Source organism: Sphaeramia orbicularis, chromosome 5 (assembly GCF_902148855.1).
Source record: "Sphaeramia orbicularis chromosome 5, fSphaOr1.1, whole genome shotgun sequence".
In the NCBI taxonomy this organism is placed as follows: Eukaryota; Metazoa; Chordata; class Actinopteri; order Kurtiformes; family Apogonidae; genus Sphaeramia; species Sphaeramia orbicularis.
In genome coordinates this window covers 35,843,730-35,866,003 of record NC_043961.1, presented here as the reverse complement: position 1 = coordinate 35,866,003, position 22,274 = coordinate 35,843,730, and the positions used below count along the sequence as shown (strand labels likewise).

Here is a 22,274-nt window from a genome sequence, read left to right as displayed (position 1 = left end):
AATAGATAAAAGACTAAGGGCCTGATCTACTAAGATCCCAATTTGCGTGTACTAATTTGCGTGTGCAATTTAGAATTTTGTGTGTGGGTTTGAACTACTGTTTGCGGGTGATTTACTAAGATTGCTAGCACAAATGACAACAGGTGCAAAGTCTTGGAGACCGCCCTATTTAAATAAGGATTTTTTTGTGTGCTGCTGGTTGTCATCATGGAGACAATATGCTGGAAAAACCGCTCTGGGATACACCAGCACTAATGGCAACAGTGCACTGGAATGATTCAGATGCAAGGAAATGTAATGTTGTAAGGACTTTTATCATAGAAGGTACTGTATGACTCTTCCTTGTGACTGGCCCCACATCATCCCCTAGTTCATCTAGAAGTTCTAAAATGGCATTGCTGGGCAGTGGCGCTGGATTCATTTTAGAGGTGGGGGGGACCGTGGGGTTTGTTGGATTGAATGACTGTCAGGTGCACATAATTTTGTCACACAGTAGCCTAATGTCGGTATGTATTTTTAATCACAATCATCAGATCAAATGGAAAAATAGCCTTTAGGAGTCCTGCAAAGTGTGTGTGTGGGGGGCATATGTCGCAATTATTTTTTCTTCCGCCCTTCCTAAAATGTTCACTAGGGTGGTCCGAAAATTTTTTTTTTTAAGATTCTCTGGATTAGAACCCTGTATTTGGTTCCATATCTGGCCAAATTACTTCGGTCCAAATTTTATGCAAATTAATTAATATTTAGGGGTTGCACAAGACACGTGAAGATTGCTCTATATACTATAACATAACTAGCCAAATGAATAGGGCATATTAGAATAATTTGTAATTTTATTCTCAAAATCAAACTGCAACCTGCATAAAAATGTTACTTAGAAAGTCCAGCCACCACTGTTGCTTTATTGAAATAACAAAAAATGTTCCTGTGTTCTTTGACAACTTGGAGCAAGTACTGTTTCTAATCTTCATTTTTTGTTCAGCTACAGCTGAAGTCTTGAATAAGCTCCACCCCTCTTTCAGCAACATCATTGACAACTTTTCTGGAATGCATAGTTTTAGCATCCTTCTGAAAGTCTTCATCATCAGCCCAGTCTTCTGGAGGAATTCTGAAGAATGTTTGTGGCAGATCCAGAGTTTCAAAGAAACGCATGGTGCTGGTGGTGACAAAATCACTGATCTGCTTCCCTTCATAATCTGCTTGATTAAGGGCATCACAGCGCTTTAGTGGAACCTCTGAACCTTCATTTTCCATCATTTTGTGAACCATCACCTGCTTCTGCTCTTGTGTCACACTGGAGTTGAAGAATGCCAGGCCAACCAATTCTTCACTCAAGTACCAAAGATGTCGGCGGCCTTACTTAATACATATAGATGAAGCACTAAAACCTTGGTTTTGATAGTACTGCTGCTTCTCTTAGCAGGTCAGCTCGGCTATGCTGAAAATGCGAAATAAGTCAATTTCCAGGAAACTTCCAGCAACTTGTGCACCCTCTAAAACATCTCCTTTTTCGTCCAGTTTTTTTCCTAAATCATCTTTTGAATGCCAAAACCTAATGCAGGGTTCTAATTGAGGTTATCTGAAGCTTAATTTTTTACCATGATTGTTGGACCACCCTAATGTTCACATGAGGGTGAAAAATGTCTTTCGATGTCTCCTTGTGACAATAACTGCAGCCATTTGTGCACAACTACACATACAAACCGTTTGCACCTTCCTTTGAGACGTGTTAAATATAGATGCAGTTTCTATGAACAAAATTGCTTTCGGGTTTGATAAATCACTTTACGTGTGCTAATATAATATATTTACATTTTCTCCTCCCCATATTGCCCATTCATTGTGCCAAACATACTAATTGGATGCAGTCATGCTATTTTGCACCTTTGAAAGACACAACCCCTAGTGCGTACCGTTAGTAAATCAGTTTGTACATTTTTTTGTGTGTTCAGTGAGATTGTGCACATTTTTATACACACAAACCTTCAGTAGATCCGGCCCTAAGTTATAATGGATAAAGTCAAAGAGAACAGGGAATGTCACTACAAAAGATCACTAAATTGAGCTCTGCAGAAGTTTTAAAACCTCTTTCAGTTTATTGCTCTAGTTTTGGCAATTTATTATATGACAGCGTCCTTGTTTTATGAACAAACTAATGGACAAGAAGAAGTCCTTGTCTCATCCTTTAGCTTCGCCTGTCATTTTGAAAAGAAAAAGGTCATGTTTAGTCATATATTTCAGACCACTGCTTCCCTTTTAGGGTTATGATGTTGATAATATGATACGATAATGTTACACTTGTTTGGTTTTCTGTTTAGTGAGGTGTTCAATTTCTTCAATTTCATTCCTTCTTCAGGGAGCTGAAATTTCCAGTGGACTAATGTCGTGTTTTATAATTTGGCATTCTGTTAGTTGCTAGGCAACGTTAGATTATTGAATGGTGAGTCAGAAGTGTATAATGCCTGTGGTGGTATCACTGCTGCAACTTTTGTATTAGTGCTTGTAGTTAAAGGTTTTTAGGGCTGCTCATTAGGTTTTCATTAGTCTCTTCTAGCTCAGATGTTATTTGGCCATTTGTGCTGGGAGGCAGTTTCCCTGCAAATTGGTATTACAATTTATTTCTATTGCTTCCCTGAAATCCAGGACGTTAAAGAGCCTTTTAATGTTTCATGCCATTATTTTATAGTTTATCCAACGTTATTTCCTGTTGTCTGTGTAAGAAAATCTATTTTGTTCATTTGATTTGGATGAAATGTGCTGTGAATATAGAGGAGAAGATGAAAATGTTTCACCACATGTTTCACCACAGCTCTGCAAGATTCTTTAGCCTCTCTTATATTGCTCATTTGGTCTACTTCTCACTTCTTTCTCCATTGTTTTTCAGCTAGTGGTAAATGCTGCCCTAGGGTTTGACACATTCGTAGTGATGCGTCATGGTTTGAAGAAACCTCTCGTCAGTCAGAACGCTCCTGCAGCTGCCGACTCCTCCACCTCCTGTTCATCTGCTTCTTCCTCGTCTTCCACACCAGCCGGCTCTGCACCCTCCGTCCCAGGATCCTCTCTGTTCTCCAACATCCCAGGGCACAAACTGGGCTGTTATTTCTGCAATGATGTTGTGGCACCTGGAGATGTGAGGAACAAACTCTAACAGACACTAAACTTACTCACATACTACACTGAGACCAACAACTTCTGTAAGAAATGTCAAAAATCATTTACAGCAGCAGTTGGATCGATTAGAAATCTGTTACATTTTTTTCCCTCAGGTCAAATAAAATCAATACCAACCTCACATCCATGTTTAAAGTATAGAAATAGGAGGCAATGGTTTCTTTGTGCTTTGACTTTCTACTGACTTTTTCATCATTAGGCTCCAAGGAAGTCTGTGCAGTAGCCAGACACTCATTAAATGTTAACTGAAGGGATAAATGGCATGTAACACCCCTAAAATAACTTAAACCTTGGTACTCATCTTCAGAAAGTCAGCTTTAAAGGCACGAGCAGACCAATTCTTGAACTTTGGAAACCCAGCTTACATCTTTCATCCTGCTTCCGATTTTAAACTAAGCCGAGCTAATTAGCTACAGTTTCAGACTTCCGCTCTTATTTCACCATGTGCTTTGTAACATGTTGAAAAACTTTTTAAAACCCTTCTTTCACTCGTGAAGCAGAAATGAGCAGGGGACATGGAAACTTGTGGCATAATCAGATTCTTGTGCGCCTTCCCCTCTTTGTTTCTCCTTGCTTCCTTTTTGCCTGCATAACCTTTTTATACAAGAAATTTATGAAGACCATTCATCAGCTATGGAAGCCTGCAGCCAATTGCTGTAAGCGGTGCCATTGAGATCTGACTTCTAAAAATGCCATCTGGCTCCAGACCACTGTCACTGATTATAGTAATACTGATATTACCATTTAAATTGGAGACAGAGCCTCCAGTCACTGAAGGTCAAATCTTAGGCCCAAATTTCAGTTTGGTTGTTGTGTAATGAATATAGAATATATGAATATAGAAGATCTATGTAGAAAAGTAATGCATGCGGATATATGGTATTTCCCTGCTCAGTATTTTGGAGTGAGGCTTAGGGTAACTATCAGAGCTAGTGCTATGATTTTTTACTTTATCTGTGCATCTGTTCTTGAATCCACAGGTTTGCTTCACCTTGGATTACAATATTTGGTACAAACAATTTATTAGAGACAAAAGAACATTCCAGCGTTTAGTTGTTGGTTACATAATAACTCAAATTTCTCTCCTCTTCTGTCTCTGATGAGGTTTAGGGGCTAAAGTCTCATGTCCTTGCTGTTTTTTGTCATTGTATTACTGGCTGTTTACACTCTGCTATTGCTTTGTTCTGTGTTTTGTTTTGTTTTTATTAATAGTCAACCAGGGATCGGACCCTGGACCAACAGTGCACAGTGAGCAGACCAGGTCTAGCCATGATTGCTGGTGCCCTTGCAGTCGAGATGATGGTGTCCATCCTGCAACACACTGAAGGGTAAACAAAGATGATATTTGGCTAAAATTTGCTTAGAGGTCTTATTTATGTGTTTGTGCATAAGAAATCAATATAAGTGAATCCCCAAAGGAACTTTGTGTTGGTAAATGCAAGTTTTGTAACTTTACAGGATTTCAGTTCTGTTGCAACATGTTGATGGTCATATGAACTATGTTTTCAGGTTAAAAATGTCCAATTTCATCACAATTAATGCTATATTTTCATGTCACATATGGCCAAGTTATATTTTAACTGAATTTACCTGAAAAATAAATATTCTATTCTTTTAGATTCCCCAATTTTTCTTACAAGATTATATACTACATATCACATGTTTTATTTTTACAGGTTGCAATATGGAGTATGGTGCTGATCCATCCTGTTTATGTTACACCAATACATACATTAAGAATGTCACATGTCACTTTTTAAATCAACAGTTTTCTAATAATAAGTATTTTTATAAAAAAAATAACAATTCTATATTATTTACTCTTTAGTATGATGATAAACTATACAATAAATAATTATGATAATACTTTTTGCACAGGGATCATTTGTGGAAACGGTGACATGGCTGCCGAGCATCAGTATGATGGGATCTGTAACAACCATGTCACATCCGTCCACTGCCACATTTTGTGTTTTTGTGTCAGCTGTTATTGTTTTAGATCCACAATACTAACATTTATGAATAAGAGGAGCATTAGCAATAGTAAGTATATAAGTTTATTACTAATAAAGTACTGGTACTGACCAGATCATCATGGGTAATGTCACGTCTGTCCACTGTCATGTCCGTCCACCAGTTATTTATGCTCTTTCTGATGCTATTTTAAGAATTCTGTTCTAATTTATTTTCTTCTATTCTTTGTTATTATTTTATATTCTATGCTATATTCTGTTCTATACTGAATTTATTAATTTCAATGCCCCCCCCCCCTTCCAGGTGTTAGGGTTATTATACCATATTAACCCTAACCCTATTATACCATATTCAAAATCCAATATTTCTGAAAATATAGCTTCCACTGTCAAATAATATCAATAGTCTGTGCACAAATGGATTAGCATTATTTCAACACAGTTCTATGAATTTCTTACATTTTTTTTTTTTTTTGACAAAATTGGCCACTCATTTCACATTTTCTACCCTTTCTCACTGGTGCAGTTTCTTTGCACCTGGATACGTTTGGAAATTATTTCAAAGTCACAAAGAGGATGAGAGTGATGTGATCAGTGCCTGAATGTCTGGGTGTGGATGTAAGACCGGAGTAGTTCAGAGGTATTTGTATGACAGAGAATCACATGCGTTGCTGTGTCAGTAGTGTTTTAATAAGTTATTTTGGATTCGAACCAACAAACAAATTAACCGATCAAGGCAGAAGTATCTTAAAACTGACAAAGTCGCTGTGTCTTGTCAGTCCGGTCATTCTCAGTAGAGCACAGTACCGGCTTTAGTTTGACCTGTTGGCAGATTAGGAACTGTAACAGGTCTACAAATTTCATGATGTAGACTCCTGCAAACACAATACTAAAACGACTCTATGTCATGAAATAGGTAGGAAAGCTCAGAAAGATTTTCAAACAGGAAATGCTTACTTGATCCATTTTCAACTACAAATTGAAAATGGATTTCAGATTTTTTACACATGTAGCATATGATTCAGTTTGCAGCTCAGAAACATTCACACAACTGAACTAATATATCTGATTTCAGCTTTCTCTGTCTTTTATAAACCTCTCATTTGAGCCTTTAAAGGTATATTTCGTCACTACTATGCATAAAAAAATACAGATGCTGGATTTTGACCAGATCCCATTTGACTTTTCATGCCAAACCTACTGTGATTTTTTTTTTTGTCTTCTTTTTTACATTTTTTTTGTGGACTCTGCGTCATCCTACTTTTGTAAGGCACAACTGGCCTTAATTACCAGTTGGTAGCTGAGGTCATTGAATGGCTTCTTGAATTTATTCAAGCCGCAAATGTTCAGCTTTCTGTGAAAGGGGCACTACAATTTATACTCCGTTTCTCTTTTTTTTCTTTCTTTTTTTTAAGGCCAGAAACCTCAAAACACCCAAGTTCCCATGGCAATCTGAACTAGCTATTTATTTTTGACACTTAAAGTACTTTTTTTTCAAACACTGAAAAAGACACACTTTGTACCTATTAAGTGTGCATCTCTGTACACAGGTACATCTACATGCACATGTTTCTGCGGAAATGTAATTGTGTGTGACGGATGTGTCAGCAGAAGTCCTTCTAAAGTGGCCACATGCTGAGCCCGATAAGACAGCAATTTTCTCTCAGTTTTGAGATGTTACAAGCTGTTCCAGAGCCACGCTCTGCCTTTGCTGGATAAAAAGCTTAGAAAGCAAGGAAGGAGAAGGGGAGTTTTCATGTGCTTTTTTTTTTCTTCTATCATCGTCTAACTACTTACTTAGCACTAAAATCTTCTCTGTTGCATCTGCTATGCACCCTTGTTTTTTGTGCATTCCCCTGCAACTCCCATTCCTTTACTTTTATCCTCTTATAAAGATCTCACACCAGCTCTCAAATGGGATCTTCCAACAACCCTTGGCTTTAGAAAATGTTCACGTAGGGTTTAATGTTGCAGCAGTTTGACGGTTGTCACTATAGAAGCATCACAGCATTTCATCATTTCCATAGAGATGGGTTTACTATAACCAGGAGCTTTCATATCTCACAAACATTGATTTTTAAGCACCTTCTATTTCTCATTATACTTTCTCAATATTGATATTTTGTTGCATTGTATTTTCATACACGGTGTAGATTTACTCCTGCTACTGTGTAAGATAATCACCTCTATTAGGCTCATGTCTGGGAAAAAAAATACTTGAATAATGTGTGGTGGGAGTAGCAGACTGGATCATTTACTGCTTCATCTGTGTCGGTCTATGACTAAACACATTTATTTGCAGATTACATTAATATACAAAGAGCAAATAAATCAGTGACAAGTGTATGATTTTTTTTTTTTTTTCCCTCTCTCTTTCTGCAGAGGCTACGCAGTGGCCAGTAGCAGTGATGACAGAATGAATGAACCTCCTACCTCCCTGGGTCTAGTGCCACATCAGGTCAGAAATGCTCCGATGCACATACATGCACACACCAGCCCACTCTGTTGTATACTCATGTGTCATCTGTTTGTGAATTCATATATATGCAACAGAATCTTTTGTAAATTTACCATGTTTGTGGGAATTATATGAAAATCAGTCAAATCATAAGTGCCATTGATATTATCCAGTGACTGTAGCCATTTATGGTGGTAGTGAGGAAAAAAAGGGATGAAAACATGGAATACTAAAATAAAACAAGAGACTTGAAGGGCAGCTTTACTGAGAACACTGGGAAATGTTGCATTACTGTTGTAATGGTTATATAGTCTGAACTGGCAGCGTCACCATATAGAGCAGGACTAGATGATGAGCAGCTGTCCAAGCTGTGCCCTTTTCACTCTCTGACTGTTTTCACTAACTTTGCCTGTCGTCATCTCCATTTGCATCATCATCAGTATTCATCATCCTGAGAAATCTGAATTTCTGCCATTTGCTTGACACCTCTGCTGCTCATGGTATTTCAGCCAAATAATTCAAAGAAAAATGTCATGCAGATGTGGTGTATGCGCGTCCGTCCCTGTCTTTATATAGCTGCGCAGACAAATTTGAATATTTATCTCAGTCTGACAGGACATTTTGAGGACTGGGGTTTAGGCTTATGGATGGAATTAAATGAATGGATGGAGTTAAGAATACATTATGTCCTTAAGATGGATACAAAACTGTGAGTATAGGATGTGTGTACAGGATAATGATGACCAGAGAATGTAATGCAAGGTAAATAATGTGGATGAAAGTGTGAATGTCAGCGTGTGTGTCCAGTGGTTGGGTATAATATGCCTGGAGTGCCTCTTATTTGAGCGGTCTATGTTAATACAACATCCTGCAGTTTAGTAGTTGAGGTTACAGGGCAGATTTTCAATGGTGCCACAGTGACAACTTGTGGCGGCTCACTGAAGCTACATGCAATTTAATTAACTCACCCCCATGAACCGTGAAAGATCAATAAAGGCACAAAAACACCCCAAACCAAAAATGTAAAATAAAATTAAATGGAATTTTAGCTAATATCTATGTTTCATTTTAGCGTCTGTAACATCTGTGCAGGTTCTTGTTCAGACTGTGTGTAAAATACAAAGCTGGATCAAAGAATTGACATAAAGGAAGCACAGAAAACTATTGCTGTTACAAAAAGAATGCACAAACACTATTTATCTTTCAAAGCTGTCAGTGGTTATTTGAAGAATTAATAAGTCTTCATATAACTACATTAGTGCCACTGACTCCATAAAAAATTACTGCAATGCTATGCTTCTGACATAATTATGACAAACTGTTTGCTTTACCTTAAAAAGAAAGTTTATCTTCTGCAAACCTTAAAGCCTACCTTCCTTATTCTACATAAAGCTAGTCTGGCAACATCCATCTCAGCCTCCCACGCCGTCCTGTTGGTCTGACTCACATGTACACTCAACTTGTCATTTGTTATTTAGCATCAGAACCTTCATTTTACACCACTACTTTCAGTTTCTGCACTTTATTATTATTTTTTTTTTATTCTGTTGTATGCCTGTCTTTTGTATGTCCCTAAATTTAGCATTTTAATTAAAATCATCAGTGCATAGATGGAAATATAAAGGACAAGAAGGAATGAACCGGACGTGACTTAAGATTTCATCGGTTTTGCATCCAAGAGCCAAAAGCTTTTCATTTCCACCTCTCTTCACTCGCTGTCCACTGCGCAGTGATTGGTCACAAATAATTTGATATATTTGTCATTATACCATATTTGTCCATGACTTAATTATAGTAAGGGAGTCATTTCACGCTCTGGGCTGTGTGCGTCACCAGAAAACATAATGGGTGAAGCTTTTATTAAAAACAGAATAAAGTGGGTCTAAGAGAGGAGAAGGGAGGCCATGAATAGATTACATTAGTCCAAAAGGTAGATAAGAAGAAAAAAATCAATATAATGAGACATAATCATTGCAGTCAGAAACGGGAGAAAAGTGAATGCTGTCTATGCACCAGAGGGAGCTCTAAACATGATTATAAACTGAGGATGAACAGAAAACCAGGCAGTGAGATTTAACACAATGATTTAAGATTTTAAAGATGTCAAACAGTTTTTCTTTGCAAGTTAAAACTGCCTGTTCTGTTTTATTTCACTATAGTTATTTTATTGTCAGCGACTTTAATCTCTTAATACTTTAGAATGTTAGTGTAACTTTTGGCCTTTTAATGTGATATATGATGTCATAACGTCATACTTTTGAGTGTGTGTTCGCTCTTTAGTTTTTCAGCGTTTAAGTTGTTGACGTTTTGGTTTCTTCTCACGCAGATCCGAGGTTTTCTGTCGAGGTTTGACAACGTCCTACCTGCCAGCCTGGCCTTTGACAAATGCACTGCCTGCTCACCCATTGTAAGTAACTTAAAGAAATAGCTTTTATATAAAGTTCAATCATATGTCATTGCAGTGTAGTAGGATGGCATTTGCATAAACTTAGAGGCTTAAAAACACATCCAGATGCATAGATGCAGTTTTTTGTTATTACTATGTCAAGTAGTTAGTTTGGGAGCACAAATTGCTGCTGTAACAGAAATAGGGGGATTCCTATCTCTCCCATTTCCATGTTAAGCCAGTGGAGATGTGTTGAAATGTCGTTCCTTGAGGAATACTTAACACACACACACACACGGAGAAAGCCTGCAAAACCATATGGTAACAATCAGGCAGCAGTTGCTCATTGATGTCAGTGACTGTCGTATGAGTGGAATTAGCTCCTACCACTGTGTGTTTGTGTGCATGTAAAGATGGGTTGTTGGAAGGTCCACAAATCTCATATCAGCCAATTAGGATGGGAGAAATAGCCTTCGTGTCTTTGTACCTCATTGTCATTGTGCGTGTTTGTGTGTGTGTGTGTGTGTGTTTTTTGTTTTTTTTTTAACCCGCTGGCCAATCAGTGCCCAGGGTGGCTTTGTGGCTAGCAGCATACACCATCGTGATTGGTCGATGTACGTAAGTGTAAGTCCAGAGGGAGAAAGAGAAAACCATAAGTTAGAGGAGGCAAAAGTGAAAGAAGAGGGAGGAAAAGAGTGTGTGTATGTGCATGTGTGTGTGTGGGGGGGTGGAATAAAGAGGGCAAATGCGGCGCTGAAGAAAGGGTGTTGTGATGAGTGGAGGGCTGGTTCAGTCGCTCTCTTTCTCCCCTGATCTCAATGCAGTCTTTGTGTTTATAAAGAGGTCATAAAGCCCTAGATCTATCACTTTCATGTGAAGACAGGCTGAGAGAAGCACAGAGGGAGAAACCAAGAGGCGAGGTGGGGGTGTGTATGTGTGTGTGTGTCTGTGTGTAGGGGGGGGGGGGTAGTTTTTTTACACTTTAAGTTTAAAGTTTTCTCCACCTACACTGCATCGAAGAAGTTCCTCCCCATCTTAAGGTGTCATGTTTCTGCCTGTCTGACTGATGAGATTATTCACCGTGCACAAAGAGCTCATATAGTTTGATAAGGGTGAAGCCTGAACAATGAGGATGTGTGTGAAAGTCAATCCACAGGCACGAATAAAGCTGGAGTGCCTTTTGAGTAAAACTTTTGTTTCAGTTAATCCCTCCTGGACATTTTCTTATGTGCCCCCTATTTCTAATTTTCCCTTTTTACTCGTCTTTTTCCCCTGTCTTACCTTCTTTCCTGTCCTGTTCTTCCTCCCACATATCTCTCCTGTCTCTTTGTGTGTCCCTGTGTCCATCTATCAGTCCACTCACTGTAATGTGTGTGCCTTTGTCTCTTTTGTGTGTGTATGTGTGTGTGTGTTTGTTACAGAGTAAGCGAGTGCATGTCTGTCTGTGTGTATTCCTGCCGCAGTCAGCTGTGTGCTGCCAGGTCACTATGGAAACAAAACAATTCAGCCCCTGTCTGGGCTGGAGCAGTTCCTGTAGAGTTGGGGCTTTTCACTCTCTGTTTGTGTGTTTCTGTGTGTGTGTGTGTGTGTGTGTGTGTATTTCCCAACTCTTTCTGGGGCCACAAGCCAATAAAAGTATACGCCAGAGAGTAAATCACAGCTGACGTGGCTTTGTCTTAAACTGTGCCAGACATCTCTTACTACAACTACTTGTACTAACACTAACAAATATGCTACCACTATTAATAGTAAAAACATTTTGTGAGTTTGAAGTGCAACGTCTTGAAAATTCATCAAACTGGTTCCAAACACAGGTTTCAGTGTTTCTCTTCTCTGTGTGATTCTGTTTATTAAACCTTTCATTGTACATATATATTAAGAGTAAAACCTTTTTCAATTTTTAAGTTCAGGACACGATAGTATTGATTAATCGTGGTGAGATTTAGATTTTTCTCAATTTTTTTTTAAATTTTAATATCTCAAATATACTATATAGACATAATTTTTGGGACACATTGAACTCAGCTGTTTTATTACTAACAGGAGGCTTGGATTTAAAAAATAATATTGACAAATATCATAATGTAACTTTATATTACAATAAATGTCGCTGGAATAAATGTTGTTTTTATTCAACTTTACTAAATGATTAATTTTTTTCTATTGTAATTGTTGTAAATGTTCTACCTCTACATTTTCTGACACATTTTCATGTTTCAACCATAGATAATAATTTTAAATCATAAGTAGCTGTAATGAGACTTTCTTGCTTCTGTAATATTCTGGTTTCGAGTGGTGTGAGACCACTGTGGTGCATCTATGAGAATGCTCAGACATTGTAGAGTCGTTAACAGCCTCATTAAGCTTCTTCAGTATGTCCAAACATACTGTATCTGCCAGCTACATAACTGTTAATGCATAGGTAGCGTACATATGTGACAGCTCAATAGGAATGATTCTGATTGGCCGCTCTAGATTAGCCTAAACCAACCAATAAATGCTTAAGAGAACAGTACACACGCCCTTCAGTACATTATTTGAAGCTAAATATAAATGGTTGGTATTCATGGAATTAAACAGTTTTGGACAATATAAGACCTTTAATCTTTAATAAAGCATTTGTAAATTCCTGGATTCTTTTATTCTTTGTACCTTTTTGCTGCTTTTGTTGCTTCAACAAATGAAGACTTTCCTCATAAAATTGGAAATCTAAACCAAAACCAGTGAATTACTCAAATAAATAGAGAATAATTGCTTATGCGCTCACAAGACTGAACTGAAAATGCAATCATTTTCCTGCCTATTCAGTTCAGTCACTCGGGAAGAAAAATCAGCCTAGGAAATATGGATGTAATATTTGCCATAGTAACACCTGACATGAACATTTTTATCATGATAATATTACAAATTAATGAAGTCCAACAAGGTGTAGGTGTAATGTTTCCCAGTACTTTTGAGCATTTAGTATATGTTATGAAATTAATGTAATACAAAATTGTTACCAAAATCTGAATCCTAATAAATTGAATATGAAGTCTTGACAGGATCTTAGTGAAAAAGTCGAAATTGGTGGCGATCCCATTTGCCTTGGCAGCGCTAAAGTAACTGTTACTGAACAGGCTCGGCTTCACTGCTGACTCCTAGAGCAGCTACTGTGGCATTAAATAACATTATTTTCCCTCTAAGCGGTAGCTTTAAGACAACTTTGGTAGCATTTTACTGTAATACGTCCTTTTCTTTTGTTATTTAAAACTGCACCTTCATTTATTTATTTATTTTTACCTCTTCTGTGTTTTCTTTTGTTGAGTTAATGCACACTGTAGACACATATCTGTCATCCAGAAATGACACAGTGTTAAACACACACACACTTTATGGACCTTGCTTCCTGTGTAATGCGCTGTTCCTCTAAAATTCCAAACAGGCTGAGTGGATAATGAGTCAGCGTGGAGGTAGACGTTTCATCTGACATGTAGCCCATAGTGTACATGTTAACAGGGGAAGTAAAAGCCACTGACTTACCAGGCGCTGTTTACTCACAGTACTCAGCCCCCAAGTGCCACATAAATAAAGTCAGAGCCCCTGTTAGCCAGTAGGACCACCCAATGTATGTTTGATATGTTTAAGGACGTGGCACATAAACAAACATGGAAGCACATATGTATACAGCTTATATTGTGTAAGACAATCTGTTAATGATCATGAAGAATGTAAAAAAGAAGACACCCCCAGTGTCAGAAACAGCTGTGTGATGTGGTAGAAATCTATATGACTTTATAAGGAAGGAAGCTTTAGGACACTTGTACAAATTTGTCGACTATACGTATATGTGTGACACACCATGTGATTCACATGTTGATCTGTGTATATGTCTGTGTTGTGTCTTGTTGACATCTTTAGCATGTGGTCACTACTGAAACCCATCAGTTCCAGTTAAACACAACGAAATCTTGTAAAAGTTTCAGTTCTCTTGCATATTTGTGGTTTCCTTTGTCCATTTTTGGTCGGTATTAACCACTGCAGAACAGGAACACCCAACAAGACCTGCAGTTGTGGAGATGCTTTGACCCAGTCATCACTGTTACAATATGGCCCTAGTCAAAGTCACTCATGTTCTTATTTTGCTGCTTCCAACACATCAACTTCGAAGACTAAATGCTCCCTTTCTGCCTAATATATCCAGCCCAGTGAAAGGCACCATTGTAATGAAATAATCAATATTATTAGCACTTCTGTCAGTGGTCATAATGTTATGGCTGATCAGTGCATACAACAATTATATTACACACATACAAGAACTCATAAGCCACTTTTACAGAGATCCTGGAGAAAAGGTGAGATGGTGATCTCACCTTTTTTCCACCATTGACCGATTTCCACAGCCAAGCCAAAGGAGTAACAGAGGTGAGACAGACTGGACTTTTACACAGCGGACCTGCGTTCTGGAATCAAAGGGGCGGTGATGCAGCGTACAGTGCAACATATCACTTCCATGTCGGAAATACCCCGAGCATAGCGGTCTTTCACCATTCCACAAATGTTAGCATGTATAGAGTCCTCCGCCCGAAGTGACAACAGCTCGCGGATCTCAGTGTCTCCTCAGTTCGACATCTTTCAGGTCGTGTTGATGTGTTTGTTTACTGTACACGGCCCACGCTCATTTTTAAATCCCCCCTGGCGCGAGGGTCACCGTCATCAGAACGTCACATCTTGGTTGTGGAACAAGAGGTGTTCCTTTTATATATCGTTCCAGAATCATGATTCTACCTTTATCACACTGCAAAAATCAAAATCTTATCATGTGTATTTTTCTCATTTCTAGTCAAAATATCTCATCACACTTAAAATAAGACATTATCACCTAAAGAGTAACTTGTAAGTGAGAGATAAGAACTTATTTTTAGACAATAGATCTTTCCTTAATTCAAGATTTTTTTGCTTAATTCAACTAAAAAAATCTGCTGTTACTCTTTAGGTGATTATGTCTTATTTTAAGTGTGATTAGAGATTTTGACTAGAAATGAGAAAAATACACTTGGTAAGATTTCGATTTTTACCGTGCACAGCTCTGTTACTACCTCCAGAGGTGTTACAGAGCTACGATAAAGGTAGGACCAAATGATCCCACAATTTCGTTTACACAGACGTCGTTCCGGAATAAAGATGAAATATTCCCATAACTGAAGTGCTGTGTAAAAGGGGCTATACTCTATTACACACATGTTTAATCAATTAGTTATACCCTATATACATATATAGAAATGCATCATATTTGTTTGTTGTCTAGTATTGTTAAGCCATTCAATTTCTCTTCATTTTATTTCCCATCCAGGGCTTCTAAGACTTAAAGTGTGCACCTGCATCTGTTATTAGTCTCGGTTTTATATAATTAATCTGTGATTAGTAGATTTATTACTTGACTGATTTTACTGAATTGAAATACAACAATTTTCCAGACTGTAGCTTCTCAGATTTAAATATTTACTCTAGTTTTTGTCATATATGAAGGAATGAATGGCTATTTGGCTGTGCTATTTGCTGATATATTATAGATTTGAAAAATTAACTGTCATAATAGACATCAGATTAATCAGTAATTCAGAAATACAGTTAATCACTACTTTCTGCTTCGACTGGTTGCCTGTGTGCATTGCTTCAAGAGACTTAAATTATTTTATCACAAGATCATTCCATTTATCACAATGCTCTCTGTATCACGAGCAGCTATATTTCAACAAAATTGGTTTTGGCCGTTGGTGTCTCATGTAACAGATCCGATGGATGGAAGTGGAGAATCAAAGAATTAAATGAGAACGAAGGAGTGAAAAGAGAGGATGAAAAGATGAACAAGAGACATGACATTGTGTATTGTGCGCAGTGTCTGGCTCTGAGACTAGACGCCAAGTCAGTCTGCAAACACACACATACACACACACACACACACACACACTAGTACTTATGCCTACAGTGTGCGTTGCTGTCTGCAGCGGTGGTAACATTACACCTGCAGAGGAGGGTCTGTGTGCATCCATGAAAGACTCAGCCAAGCTTTGGAAAGCAGTCAACAGGGCACAGGATATGAATGTGCTCTGAAAAGAAGGTGTGGCCGTGTAAAGTCAGTTCAAGTAATAGGTAAATTTCTGTGTAATTGCAGGTTGTGTGTAAGTCTTCATAAGCTGTGATTCAGAGACGACATTCAACAAGTTCATGATGTGAAGAACTTTTTCAAAAATTTCCTAGACAAGACATTATAGAGATGGTAAACTGTATGTGCGTTATCATGTGCACTAAAGGCACCGCTTCAGCTGAGCATCTTTGTGTTTCATTGCTCAGTTTTAAATATGATCAAAATGGAGGACGATATCTCTTGATGTCCTAACAGAGACTGCAGCTTTCAGGCTGTTTAAGAAAAATGCACATTCATAGATAAATCTGACTTTTTCTGTTGTTTAATCCAAATAAGGTTTTGTAACTGATTGGAATATAATTGCTGAAAGTGCATGGAGTGGTGATATCATATCAGTGTCTTTAGTGTTTGTCAGAGTTTTGGGCAAAGTTAATGTATGTTTGCACTAGCCATAAGTCTGATGTTTACTCTCATCTGGGGCTACCTTGTTTTTGTTCAGGTGTTGGACCACTATGAGAGGGAGGGCTTCCAGTTCCTGTCCAAAGTTTTTAATTCTTCCCACTCGTTCCTCGAAGATCTGACGGGGCTGACACTGTTGCACCAGGAGACGCAGGCTGCAGAGGTAAATCATCCACACACAAACATGTACACAAACAGTTGTCGACCAAACAGCTGCTCTTAAAGACACAGACAGTTGTGTTAAGGTAAAAAAAAAAACATGTTACTTGACAACACACAAGTGCTGTAGCTCTGTTGGTTTGGGCAATTTGCTAGCACCTAGCCAGCATTAGTACAGCTTCCAACTGGGATGAGAGCCCTTGTTTTTGTGATCACCTTGACCTAAGACAAGATGTTCAGAAAAAGTGCCACTGTAGGAATAAGTTTGTCCCTCAGATGAAGACTGTCAAGTGTCAGTGGGATTTGTTCATTATAGAGGGTAGAACAGAGGTCGGTGCAGCTTTGCCAGTCACACAGTTGTATGTTTGCAATGGGAAGGGAGGCTTTCGGTTTATGTTTTAATTAAAACGATTTAAGCAGAAACCTTTGTTTATAGCAACAAAATGAAAATATGAGTATTAACAGCATTAACAGTGGTAATAACAGCTGTATGAAACATTTTATAGACAAGCAAGGGAGACATGGATCAGTGGTTGTTATCTGATTATGGTCCTTTATTTAATTTGTTTTAAGGTTTTTTTCATTAGTTCTTGAATTTTATTTCATATCAGATGGTAGCAGGATGAAGTAAAAACATGCAGATTCAATGTATCCTTAACCAGGATACCACCGATGTTCAGTTCATTGATGACACTGTTAACTGCTCTGTTACTAGGACGTCACTGAGCTGCCTTTAACGTACTGTATATCTCATGCCTTGACCACACTAACAGATATACTCCACATATTATATACAGTCGCGGGAAAAATTATTAGACCATCAAAAGTCATCAAAAACAATGCTTATGCAATCAAGTACTAACTCCTGTGTGTATCATGTGACTAAAACAGACAGAAAAGAAAACAGGGAATGCCTGAAAGCACTGTTTTTGGTAGTATAATGCCAAAAACATTCAACATATGTAAGAACTAAAGTGGTTTCGGTTATTATCAAGAAAACATGGAAAATGGCTAGATATCAGCTCTTAAATTGAACTATTATGAGCCATTTTTGTTGTTATCGTTATATTTGTCCAAACAAATGTACCTTTTAATTGTACCAGGCATTAAACTGAACAAGAAATTGAAGAAAACAAGGGTGGTCTAATAATTTTTTCCGTGACTGTAGTCCTCTCATCCACATGCACTATTTTTGGTCACATAAATAGAGACTTTTAAAATGTTTTCCAAAAACATTCTTAAAACAGGCGACATGATGGTGCAGTGGTTAGCACTCGTGCCTCACAGCAAGAAGGTCCTGGGTTCGATTCCAACACCAGTCAACTGGGGGTGGAACCTTTCTGTGTGGAGTTTGCATGTTCTCCCCATGTCTGCGTGGGTTCTCTCCGGGTACTCCGGCTTCCTCCCACCATCCAAACACATGCACTGATGGGTTATTTGGTTAATCTAAATTGCCCATAGGTGTGAATGTGAGTGATTGTCTCTATATGTTCAGCCCTGCGATGAACTGGCGAAATGTCCAGGGTGTACCCCGCCTTCGCCCGTAAGTAGCGGGGATATGCTCCAAGTCACCCCTGTGACCCTAGTTAGGATAAAGCGGGTTCAGAAAATGAATGAATGAATTCTTAAAAACTCCAGCTTGTGTATATCTATTTAGACAAGGAAAGCAATGCTTTTAGAAAATAAAGTGTCTCAGCACAATTCAGGTATACATGCTGTTGCTTTGTATAGTGAACATGCACCTTAAACACCAGAAATAAGTGTAGATGTAGGCATTTGATCTCCAGTAGATCATGGTCAACATAGAGGTCACATGTGCTGGTGCGAATACACTTTGACAACCCAAACCTACACTGAAGGCCATTCATCATTGCTGCTCAACTCTATGACAGACTGACAGCTCTGCATCTGCTATGTCCTATATTATCTAAGTGTCCACAGCATCCACAGTTTTAAGTGTTTGTAGTCATTGAAGGTCATGTGGATATACATTTTTACAGGAGGTTAAGGTCCCTGTTTAACATATAGTATATGTATTAGTCTGACTTATATGGTGCGGTGTGTTGGAATACGACTGCCATTGGGAAACTGCTTCAGCTGGATTTTCCTCCAGTTTCCATTAAAAACAGGTACATATAGATTAATTCTCCAGTCCCTGACCACAATGTTGATGAAGATCTGGAGGTGGTCAGTGTTAGGAATAATGGCGTTAAAATAATGGCATTACTAATGCCGTTATTATTTTCTAGTAATGGGTAATCTAATGAATTACTATTTGAAACGTTACAATGCCGTTACCGTTACCGACAGTAAAATGCAGTGCGTTACTTCACACTAATATCAAACAGCTGTTATCTGTCCTGGCTCACTAGCCAGGCACTAGAGGTGTGATATTCACGGACGAGTCGAGTCTTTTGAACGGCTCTGTTAAGTAATAAGAACTGATTCGTTGTGAGCCGTTCTTATATTCAAATTGCCCACACTGCCTTCATGCTTCACCTGTGTGCCCCATGAGTCTGAGTTGTCCACACTGCCTTCACCTGAACGACTAGTGACATCTCCGAATTTGAGTTGTCCGCAGCACACCCCATTCACTTGAATGCATCTATGTGCGCAGCTAACCTAGGGGAGGAGTTATCAGTGAGAGTCTGTCTGACTGGACTGAAGACTGTATCACCGTATCACTGTATCAGAGAGGAGCGACTGAAAAAAGTGGAGATGCAGGATTAACTAGAGGAGCATCTTCTTCCCAGAAATGCAGATGTGGTGGAAGATGTGGCAGATGTGGTGGGGTCCTAGTGGACCCCAGTCTCACCAAAGACATGGTATAGAAGCTCTGTTTAGTGGGAATGTTGGTTCCATCTGAACAAGTATTTTCTCTAAGACAGGACTAATATTATCAGACAGAAGTTGCCTCAAGACTCAAACATTCCATTACTTGTCTTCATTAACTCAAATTTGCCAAAGGATAAGAAGTAGAGGCAGTAGAGCCCACAAAGGATGACACTGCTTTATTATTTCAGGGATAATGTCTTTAATTTTGTTCACACGCCAATAAATATGAAGTTAAATGAAGTACCTGTCTGCTGTTCTACCCTATGCAACTGACCCATGAAACATGCTCAAAAATCAGTTTTCTTTTACATATTTGAAGGTTTTTCAAAAAAGTAATGCAATAATTACTTTCCCTGGTAACTAATTACATTTCTGAAGGAGTTATCCCATTACTAATTCAATTACTTTTTTGGGTAAGTAACTAGTAACTATAACTAATTACTTTTTTAAAGTAATTTGCCCAACACTGGAGGTGGTCCACGAGTGCCTTCAGTGACAGTTCACTGATCCTAAAGGCTCCCACAGAGTCGGGCGTACTGTGCGCACTGTCCGCAGACGTTTGAGGTTTCATAGTATCAAGTTCGTATCAAGTCTTATCAGCTCGGTGTCACATTTAAAACAGGTTGATGTGAAGACTTCCCGCTGAGCAGTCCACTGTGTGACACCAAGTACACGTATGTGGAGTTCGTGGTCGTAAAAATTGAGCTTTGCGCGGACGTGTCCAGCGGATGTCCGCTTTGACTCTGCCTCAAGTCCGCAGAGTCAAGTACCCCCGACTCTGTGGGGGCCTTAATGTGTGCTATGTGCTAATGCTAATTGCTAATACTATACCATGTACTACGTGTGTAAAATGCAGGGACAGAAACAACATACATCTGACACATGGGGCATGTTACACACTTTATAGAATTTCTTTTTATGTTTTATGTGGTGTTTTTATTTTTTGGGATTTAGCCACATGCAAATGTTCCACTGAAACAAGCTCCTTTTATTTTCCAAAGGCGCCTTCCCTGTACCCTGAGCGTAGAACTGCCCAAGACCACTATGATTGGTTGAAAGAAATTCAAACTAGTTTTTTTTTTTTTAGCTGTTTCAGAATGATAATGGGCTCAGCCAGGCCTTTCTGTAGAAAAGCAAGACTAGATGCCTCTTGGAGTACGTTAGGAGATCTGATATCACTCCTTACCTGGTGATGCCCCAGGAGACGTGTGACATTGTTGCTCAGAGTCAGACTGGAATCACAACCTGAACTTGGCACACACACAACAGGTGTGTTTCAGAACACATTTATCCTTCTTTGGAAATTCTGACTTAAAAGAAATTGCTACTCATCTTACATGTATTAAAAGGTTTTATGCAAAAGTCAAGGGAAGAAATATTTTTGTCCTGCTTTTTTTTTCAAGTTTCCCATCTCCATAGAAACCCACAGTTGATGTCTATGGAACAACGAGTGGTGTAAAGTTCCAACAAACATTCAGAATACTTATTGGTGGAATATGGGTGGTTTTCCTCAAGACTCCCCTCTGACATGAGACAGAGGGAGTGGAGGGAGAGACAGAAAATGAGTGTGTGTGTCTGTGCATGTGTGCATGTGTGTGTGTGCGTGTGTGTGTGTGTGTGTGTGTGTGTGTGTGTGTGTGTGTGTGTGTGTGTGGGTAGTGGGGGTTGGGTCTGGTCCTGCAGAACTGTGGGAAAATCCCACGTACTTTCTCCCCAACTCCTACTCATAACACACAGATGGAGGAGGGGAGAGGAGAAATGGAAGGAAGGGAAAAAAAAAAGAGTGCGGATAAGAAAAATAGAGTGCAGGGAAAGACTGAGAGATTACCGAATAAAAGACAGGATATAACCGAGGAGGTGAAAGAAAGAAGAGAGTAATTTCATCTTTTTCTCCTCCTCCTTCTCCTGGGCCTCTTTCCTTTTCTGTCTCTTCATCTTCCCACTCTTCTCCGGCCATCAGTTGTTACCTCATTTTCTATCCCTTTCTTTCTATCTCTTTATGCCTGCTCCTTCCTTTTCTATTCACCACCCCCCCCCCTTCTCTTTTTGATGGAGTGTGTTGAAGACTCTGGCGTAGGTCCGCTTCTCCTCAATCAAAAGATGGAGAGATTGTTTTGATTGCTCAGCCCACTAGCGCCAGAAGTCCTAGCGCCTGTTTCCTGTACACAGATTAGCTATTCTGAAAACTACTGCACTTGGGGGACGTCCCTTAGTTTTTCTTTTTTTTTGCCCCCTTCAATTCCAGGAAGGTTCTTCTCTCTCTCCCTTTTCTCTCGTGAAAGCATATTATTACTTATTTTAATGAGGGAACCCACTAGAAACAGGTTTGTGGCTGTTTTGGGCCCTGACCCATATTTTAAGAAGTACTGGCCTGACATAATGACAATTCTGGAAGTAGAAATTAAGGGTTAAAGAGTTCTTAACTTATGTGCACATACTGGAATTGTATACAGCCATGACTCATTACTGGATAAAGACTTTTCTTTTACAATATCCTTTTTGCTCAGAGATGATTTAATTTTAGCTTTAAACTCACAAAAAACTGAGCTTTTTGTTGTTAAAAGCAATATTTGTCATTTTTGTATCTTTTGGTTTTAATTTTAGCATTAGATTTACAAAAAACTCTGAGCTTTTTGTTGTTAAAAGCAATATTTGTCATTTTTGTATCTTTTGGTTTTAATTTTAGCATTAGAATCACAAAATATT

The 22,274-nt window shown here is 38.6% G+C and overlaps 1 protein-coding gene across 1 annotated transcript in view; it reads left to right on the top strand.

The window, feature by feature from the left end:
• Positions 1-22,274, top strand: part of atg7 (ATG7 autophagy related 7 homolog (S. cerevisiae)) — an 87,298-nt gene that overhangs the window by 17,572 nt on the left and 47,452 nt on the right. The window contains exons 14-18 of the mRNA XM_030133932.1: positions 2,885-3,130; positions 4,384-4,499; positions 7,527-7,602; positions 9,929-10,009; positions 16,615-16,737. Of these exons, the coding sequence (XP_029989792.1) occupies positions 2,885-3,130; positions 4,384-4,499; positions 7,527-7,602; positions 9,929-10,009; positions 16,615-16,737 (642 nt within the window). The remainder of the gene's footprint in view (positions 1-2,884; positions 3,131-4,383; positions 4,500-7,526; positions 7,603-9,928; positions 10,010-16,614; positions 16,738-22,274) is intronic.